Raw genomic sequence first — 8,881 nt, 5'->3', positions numbered from 1 at the left:
CCCCGTGGGGAAAGAGGAGGGGAAAAATGAGATTTAATTGATCAGAAGGGAAAACAGAATCCTCTCCAGAGGCAGGAGGGTGTATCCAGTAAGAGAAAGGAGTCAGCATTTGTGCAGAATCCAGGCTGTTTCTGAAACTTGGGAAGTCTGTGGCTTTTTCCTGTTTCTCGTGGAACCTCCTGACCTGTCTCAGGAGCTTTACAGTTAAAAAAAAGCTTCCTTTCTGTTTTGTGAACACTGCCTCCCACCTGCCTTGTCTTCCTCCTCGTACAAAGGAGGGAAACACAAATATATACAGTGATCTAGGCCAACAGGAACTTTTTTTTTTTAAACAGTATCCTTTCAGCAAATTCTTTTAGTCACTTGCAGCAATGACATTTCAAAAAGGATTTCATCAGGAACCTGGCATTTTAATTAGACAGTATGTCCTTAAGCTGTTAGCCACTTTCACAGGCTGAGCTCAGATACTGTTAACAGCGTGACATGGAAATAACAGTGAAGCTGAAACCTCACAGGCCGAGAGGCAATCCTCACACAACAGACCGAATTCCCCATCTTCCACCAAAATGCTGAAACAAACAGCAGCTGCATCCTTCTGTTCAGGCCTCTTAATGCTGAGGCAGACAGGAACAGAGGAGTTGAGTCTCCCAGACTTATTCTGCGGGGAGTTTGGCTTTGGGCATAAATGTATAGGACTGGGGTTCTGGAAATGGATTCTGTTTTGAATCAGCATTTAGGAGTAGATGCTTTGAAAATAACAAAAGCAGAAATTACCTTTTTAAAACTTACTGTTAGGGAAATATTTTCGTTTGAACATGAGCATTTCCTTGCAACATTTACAAACCTGCACCACGCATCTATCTTTACCATCCCATTCACACCTAGCTTCCTCATCATTTTCTTTGTTTCAGACAGTTTTTCGCCCAGTGATCCAAGTCTGCTACTGAAGATAGCATACCTGTTATGAGATGATCCAGTCTAGGATTTAATTTCAATGAGTGATAGCACATTTTTCCTGGCAACTTAACTGTTACATTCTTAAACTTCTTATAGAGACACAGAATGGTTTGGGTTGGAAGGGACCTTAAAGCCCACCCAGTCCCACCCCCTGCCACGGGCAGGGACACCTTCCACTAGACCAGGTTGCTCCAAGCCTTGGACAATTCCAGGGATGGGGCATCCACAGCTTCTCTGGGCAACCTGTCCCAGTGCCTCCCCACCCTCTCCGGGAAGAACTTCTTCCTTCCTAACTGTACAGATGTCTGCTCTTGAGACATTGAGTTCTGAGCTCATATTTAGTATCTCTGTCAATGTCCTGTTGTACCACTTTGCAAGCAAAGTGTTAGTTAGATTTCACACACCAGAAATTATAAGCAGCAAATGGGCTTGTAGCATCTATTCTGAGTTACAGAATAAGAAATTCATTTCATGCTATAAAAGGTTTAAATTCTGAATGTTATACCAATATAGCTCTCTTAGTATGGGTTTTATGTGCTAAATGAGGCACACTAAATGCTATTTCATTTCACAACTCAATTCCTATTTGAATGGAGCCTATTTAAAGGACTAATACACTGTCTGTTAAGATTTGGTCAGCCAGGTACTGGAGTCAGCATTAAAATAGTAAATCTTAATTATCAGCTACAGTTACCTGACAAGCATCGACTCCTCCTTCCAAGTATCCAGCACACAACATCCTGGGTGTTATGTCCCCATCGTACACTTCCTTCCTGTTGCAAGTGTTTGAGTCGATGAGTTTCACGGTTGCTTCCTGAAGAGCATTTGGAGTTGGACCTGAGGGAAAATACGGTTTGGGTATTTATCAACAGAATTCCTTTGCAGGAGTTAAGATACAGGAAGAGCATTTCATGTTCTCTGATGAAGGACCAGCTTGACTTGGTTTCATGTTTGGCTTCTTGAGTCCAGGTTAGGCCCTTAAAGAAAATGTACATACTCACAGTCTCACTTAGAAACCATTAAGCCAGAAGTAACGATTGCTGCATAGTATGTAGTGTAAACCCATAGTATGTAGTGTAAACCCATAAGTATGTAGTGTAAACCCACAGTATGTAGTGTAAACCCATGTATTCTGCACATGTTCCATGTAATACCATGGGACACAAATTACCTAGCCATTTGGGTAGATGATACACAATGAAGACATCTCGGTTCCACTGCTAAATATTCTCGCTAAATCTTAGCGTGGCCTGATAGGAGTGTGAGCTCGGGTAAGTCACCACCTGCACCTCACTGCACATTTACCTGGAAGCCCAACGGGGTTATCTGAAGCTTCTTGTGCTGGTTTTGCTTGGGACAGAGTTAATTTGCCTCACAGTAGCTGATATGAGGCTGTTTTGGATTTGTGCTGAGAAGAATTCTGATAACAAACTGATGTTTTTAGTTGTTGCTAAGCAATGTTTATATCCAGTCAAGGACTTTTCCAGTTTCTGATACTGCCCCTGTGTTCCCAGCTTCTTCTCCACAAGAAGCTGGAGGGGACACAGCCTGGACAGCTGACCCAAACTGACCAAATGGGTATTCCGTAAAACGTCATGTTCGGTATATAAGTTGGGAGGGGAGGCTGGGGGTCACAGTCTCTCCATCTTGCTCTCTCTTGGTTGCTCGCTCTCTCTCTCTCAGGGTCTCAATCTCTGGCTCTCACTACTCGGGACCTGGCTGGGTGTTGGTCAGCAGGTCGTGAGCAGTTGTATAATTTGGTTTATTTTCCATTATTTTCATTATATATTAGGAGTGGTAGTGTTACTTTCATTACATATTATTAGCAGTAATATTAGTATTATTAGTATCTTTAGTATTATTGCTATTGTTAGTATTATTGTTATCATTATTTCATTTATTTTCAGTTCTCAAATTGTTCTTATCTCAACCCATGAGTTTCCTTGTCCTTTCCTCCACTGGGGCAGGAGGGAGTGAGCGAGCGGCCGTGTGCTGCTTGGTGGCTGGTTGAGGTTAAACCACGACACTTCTGGCTAGGGCTGGGTAAATATTCTTTTAGGTGCCATATAAACACATGCATGGCTGGACTACCTGTGTTAAGAATTTACAGTATGAAATGGAAATGCTGGAAACAGACAACAGTTTTCTTGTTTTCTGCTTCAGTGGATTGTAGCTTTGTCTTTGTCCAGTCTAACTGTACAAGAAGAAACTTCTGCTCATGATTAAACCTATTGTTTATAGACAAAGCATTAGGCTTGCTGCCATACAACATATGGCTGCAGAAGTGGTGTCACTTCAGTAGTAGATTAAAGCCACTGTTTGTGACACACAGGACGCCCGGTAGACTCAGGACTCACCATCGTTGGTAAGAGCTCCCCAGCCTGTGATGACAGTTTTTTTTGGGAAACATCTGAGATGGCTCGGGCAGGCAAACGCGGTGTATGCTGCCCGTAAACTCAACTCGTTTAGAGAGCTGCACAAGTGCAATGTCGTAATCATGTTCCGGGTAGCGGTACTTTTCATGAATAATAATAGTCTTGACTGATCGTTTCAAGCTTGGTGGCTTCAGAAGAGCTCCAAACGTAGCAGTCCACTTCTGAGGGTGACTCATGCTGGAAAAGGTAAGAGTGCTGTAAGTATTTCATAGAATCATAGAATCACGGGGTTGGAAAAGCCCTTAGAGATCATCCAGTCCAACCGTATCTGTCCACCACTAAACCATATCTCTCAGCACCTCATCCACCCGTCTCTTAAACACATCCAGGGACGGTGACTCCACCACCTCCCTGGGCAGCCTGTTCCAGTGTGTGATAACCCTTTCGGTGAAGAACTTCTTCCTTACGTCCAATCTAAACCTCCCCTGGTGCAGCTTGAGTCCATTCCCCCTCGTCCGATCATCTGTCATTAGGGAGAAGAGACCAACACCCACTTCTCCACAACCTCCTTTCAGGGAGTTGTAGGCAGTAAATTTAGCTGTGAATCTAAGTGTTCAGGACTTTAAACTTGGTGAGAATCGCTATTGGAAAGCTCCTTCAAGCCAGCTCCCTACTCGATTTGTAAGGCATCCGTTTCTTCCCACAGCACTGTGTCCCATGGAATTGTGGGCTGCTGCTGCAAGAGGGCAATCCTGTGTTCCCTCCTAAACCAAGGTCTCATACTCCTGCTCCTTGTCCCTGACCCAGCCACTGTGTGGCCTCAGGGTGTAGTCAAATCAAAAAGCCTTTCTGCTGGAAAACTTTTTTTGTCCATTACTCTTGTTGCATGTAAATACTTTGTTCAACCAGCTGTTCTATCTTATTGACTGGTTGGAGCGAGTCCAGAGGAGGCCACGAAGATGCTCAGAGGGCTGGAGCCCCTCTCCTATGAAGAAAGGCTGCAAGAATTGGGCTTGTTCAGCCTGGAGAAGAGAAGGCTCCGGGGAGACCTTATTGCAGCCTTCCAGTGCCTGAAGGGGCTACAAGGAAGCTGGGGGGGACTTTTTACAAGGGCCTGTAGTGACAGGACAAGGGGTAATGGGTTTAAATGGAAAGTGGGGAGGTTTAGATTGGATATCAGGAAGAAGTTCTTCCCGGAGAGGGTGGGGAGGCACTGGCACAGGTTGCCCAGAGAAGCTGTGGATGCCCCATCCCTGGAAGTGTCCAAGGCCAGGCTGGATGAGGCTTGGAGCAACCTGGTCTAGTGGAAGGTGTCCCTGCCCGTGGCAGTGGGGTTGGAACTGGATGGTTTTTAGGGTGCCTTCCAACCCAAACCAACCTGTGATTCTGTGATTCTATGATTGAAAAGAAGTGCTGGGAGTGCATGGCTGAATGGAGGGTTTGGAATGTGGGAGTAGAACTTCTGGTAGCAGCCTGCAGCAGCAGCAACCTAGTTGTAACACAAAGGAGCACCTTCAGAAACACCTAGTGCAACAGGAAACAAATACTCTGCCACTTCAGCCACGTTACCTTTTCTGCACCCCTTCGCTCAACACGCTACATGACTATTGATTTCCACTCATACAATTCCCAATCCTGCTCCAAAGAGTCAGTCTCTAATTTCTCATTGGAACATTCAAGTGATGAGTCCGCTTAACCCTGACTGTTCTCCTCCGAGGCAGAAAATTGCTCCCCAGGACAGAGTCGGGGGTGTGGTGCAAATGTGGGAAGCCAAACAACTTGATAAACGCGGAGCACATTCCTCTGCAGATTGTTTCCAAGACGGGAACTTACTCTCTGAAGCAGTGTGCTGCAGACACAAGCCACGTATTGCTGATGAGCGTCGCACCGCAGCGATGGATGTTATTGTACTGCAGACTAGCTTGCCACGGCCAGTCCCCGGTCTCTGCGGTAGACAATCCGCCGGCTATTCGCAGCGATGATGATTTTGCCATTGACTTGACTGACCTGTTCTGCCGTAACCCACAGACTGTCAAAAAGGAGAAGGAGTGTATTAGCTAGTCTTCCGTTTAGTAAACGTGCCTGCCGATGGCTGTGGAAGAGCTGTGTAACATTACACACCGCCTAGGTCCTCTCACGGTATTAACATCGATGAGAAAACACACCTTCCACCAGTCCCCCGACTCAGAGATCCTCATGCACCCCCCATTCCGTTAGAAGCCTGAATGAACAACTGACTATTATGGAAAGCCATGATGGTCAACCATTCAGGTTCAGCTGTATGAGTCCAAATCAGGAATCAAAACCTTCACCACACACCCAGGACTGTTCCCAAGTAGAGGGATTGCCGATGTCCCAGGTAATTTGTCATTAGGATAAAACACCGACAAGGCAAAATCTAAGATGGGAGTGATCCAAGCCGCGGGATTTTACCACGCATGCACGCAGATTACATCAGCAAGATGTCTCCTGGAAACAGGCGGACCTGGAGAGGCACTTCAGGCAAAGAGCATCACACCGATCCAAGCCAGAGAGGACAAAGGCATGGATACCTCCAGCACGGTGCGCATCCATGACGAAAAGTATTATCCTCCAAACCCAGAGAGAAATGAAAATATCCATGGTTTCAGCCACTAAACTCAGGATATTCAGGAGCAGCTGAAGCTCCCCCGTAGCTTTAGAAACTTCCTCAACAGACAGAGCTGTCTTCTCCCATCCAAACAGCATCAAATCCAGCTTACCTGGACAAAGACCCACTGGTTTTCATCCAGGCCCCGATTTCAGCTAGACATTGGGACACTTGACAGACAGGACTATGCCAATTCATTGAAAAAGAGACAGAGCTAAGAATTATTCTCATAGTGACAACACAGTCCAAACCGTTGCCCTGCCTGTCTCCCGCAGTGACCCAGAGGGGGACAAGGCAGAAACCAGTGTACGTCACTGAAGAGCTGCCAGCCCTGGAAGTCCTCAGAAGCGAAGCACGGGAGCCACACAGAGTGTGACCTCTGCCCCTTCCTGCTAGGATCTGCGCAAGGTTATGTTAACAGTTCCTCGTAGGCAAAAGCAGCCGCAATAACACAGGCGATGGAAAGCTGTTCATAAATTCAACCCCAAAATACAATATGGAGAAGCTTGTGTGCTCAGTGTAGACAGTCTGCCCTGTTCTGAAACTTAAACCCACAAGGAAGGAAGTCAGTGAAATCTAAATCTGCTTGTCCAAAGCTTACTGTGTGAAAGGAAAACTGGAGAATACATCATAACTGGTAAGACTGCACTAGCATGTTTCCCTCCTGGGAGGTATTGGTAATCCTTAGTTACTGGTCCTAAAACTGCACAAGCCCACCAACCACCTGAGCGGCCCATGTTCAGAACACGGGAAAACTCCCCGTCCCATCAGTGCCCCAAAACACCAGCACCTAAAACGGACCTGAAGAGTGGTGTTATTTAATCTTCTATCACTTGCCAGCCGGCTGCTAAGGGACTGATCAAACCTTCCTGCAGTTAAAAGAAACCCAACTTGTAAGCAAAGATGGCTTTTTATGACTATTAAATCCCCAAACAAGATGACTTATTTCTCTGAGAGCTCATAAACATCTCTAAAACAAACTACCTCAACTTAACCCCTATGGCGATACCTTGAGAAGACCAATCGTGTTGCCTTGTATTTCCATAAGGAACAATTTTGTGCTACTAGCCATTCCAAAATCCGGAACATTTTCATTATAATCACAGTCTGACATAACGTCTATACATTTCCTGATGGTCCTTCCTTCCTTCTGATGCACACAAAAGGAAAATGTCATATTCCCAATTTCTAGAGCACACAGAAAGCCATTATTCCACACTCTTCTGCATGCACCCAATGCAACTGGCTTTTGGGGCGCTCCTCTCTCGCGGGCTGTGGCAGAGATCTCTCCTTAAAGCACCACCCGGACAAGGTGCTGGTACCTGTTCTGGTGTAAAGCTCATCACTTAACGTGTGTACGGGAAAACGAGGGGTAGGATGGTGGAGGTGAATTGTTATGCTACAGCATCCCCAAGGAGCATATTTGCAACAGTCTGCAGTCGTTGCGCCAAGACGCAGTTCTAACCCTTTACAGCAGGGAGACAGAGGACAGGGAGCCCTGTGCCGGCAGGATTAGACTGGACGGAATATTCTATTTAAGTACATGTTTCAATCGATTTATAATAGAGTTTGCTTCTATCGTGCTCAAATATAAAATGTACTCAAATCCAGGACGAGGACTCTCCTGCTTTTAGCACGTACAGTACACCTTTCGGCTAGCTGCTGTGCCTGACAGTAAAGCAGCCAACTAGCCCAAGCAATTAAGTTCTTTTAATTATTGGAAGTCCTCCTTGCTCACTCAGGTTTGCTACGTACACCTAGGAGTCATCTGAGCTGTCGCAGCTTTCATGTAGAAGCATGGCTTGGTCTCTGCGTGTCCAAATGCACAGGCACAGGGTAAAAGCTCCCACTGGTACCAACAGCAGCTGCATCAGGCTAGTAAATAAACAAGTGTCACGGACATTACAGTGCTCAGCCCTTGCTGGCTGAATCCTCCTTCTCCTGGATGCTGGGGTTTCTATTTAAGATGCACCCTCCACCTCTCACACCAGCACTGCTGGAGGCAGAGCGTGCCATAGGCACTTGGGCAGCAGGACCTGCGTGTTTCCTCCTCCTCCGGCGCTGGGATTTCTACAGAGCCCTCAGTACGTGCTCATGTCTCATCGTTTGCTCTGTCCTCACACGACTGCTGAGGTTTTGAACAGAAGGAACATCTCACTGCAAAACGAAAAACCTGACCAGGGCACGCAGCAGTGGGTGTAGACTTTTTCTGCAAGGGATGATGGGATTCTGCCCCATCATCACAATTTTCAAGCCAGTCTTCTTAAGTATCTGAGAAGATAAATCCTCAGGCTGAGCAGGATTTCTAAACACACTGCTTATCTGTGTGAAGTACAAGGTCACATTAGACAGGAGGGCGAGAAAAGGCTTTTAAGGGCCAGGAAAAGTGCTCAGAGACTATTAATGCTAATTAAAACAATCAGAGATCTCCCAGGCTTACAAAAGCCTTCACTTACTGTCATTGAAGAGGGCTTCTGCTCTTTTCGTCTCCATATCTGAAAGAAACAAAGAGCCAGGGTCAGGCCAGGACAGCACAGCCAAGGTTTCCCACCTGCATGGTCACCCCACCGGCAGCTCTTCGAGCAGGGGGCCTGGCGGGAGGTAGGGCTGAGGGGGGCTGGAGCGAAGCCAGCGTAGCTGGTGTGGTCACGGTCTTGCCCTGGCACCGCGCTGCTCTCTGCGGAGCTGCTCGCTCTTCTCCGGACGATATCCTCTGCAGACCAGCACAGCGCATCCCCCCTCCTGCTGGGCCCTGGTCTTGCGGGAGGGGAATGCAGCCAAAACAAGCCCTGTATTACTCAAGAGCCACAATTCTGTCACGGAGAAATTTTTGCAATGGGAAGTTTTGACATTCCTTTTTTGGTAAAAAAACAATGGGCCGCATTTTACCCGGGAGCGAGGGCGCAAGGCGCTCCGGCAC

The 8,881-nt window shown here is 46.7% G+C and overlaps 1 protein-coding gene across 1 annotated transcript in view; it reads right to left on the bottom strand.

Annotated features, from left to right (window-relative positions):
- LOC104512811 (transmembrane protease serine 11E-like) overlaps window positions 1-8,456 on the bottom strand; it is a gene marked incomplete at its 5' end in the record, with an annotated part of 8,636 nt that extends 180 nt beyond the window's left edge. Inside the window, 5 exon segments of the mRNA XM_010155927.1 lie at window positions 1,652-1,794; window positions 3,315-3,349; window positions 3,351-3,569; window positions 5,166-5,361; window positions 8,418-8,456. Coding sequence (XP_010154229.1) covers window positions 1,652-1,794; window positions 3,315-3,349; window positions 3,351-3,569; window positions 5,166-5,361; window positions 8,418-8,456 — 632 coding nt within the window.
- Between the last annotated feature and the right edge of the window lie 425 nt (window positions 8,457-8,881).

Source organism: Eurypyga helias, unplaced genomic scaffold, assembly GCF_000690775.1.
Source record: "Eurypyga helias isolate BGI_N326 unplaced genomic scaffold, ASM69077v1 scaffold32947, whole genome shotgun sequence".
NCBI lineage: Eukaryota > Metazoa > Chordata > Aves > Eurypygiformes > Eurypygidae > Eurypyga > Eurypyga helias.
The sequence above is the reverse complement of the archived record's forward strand: the minus strand, read 5'-3'. Positions and strand labels throughout refer to the sequence as shown.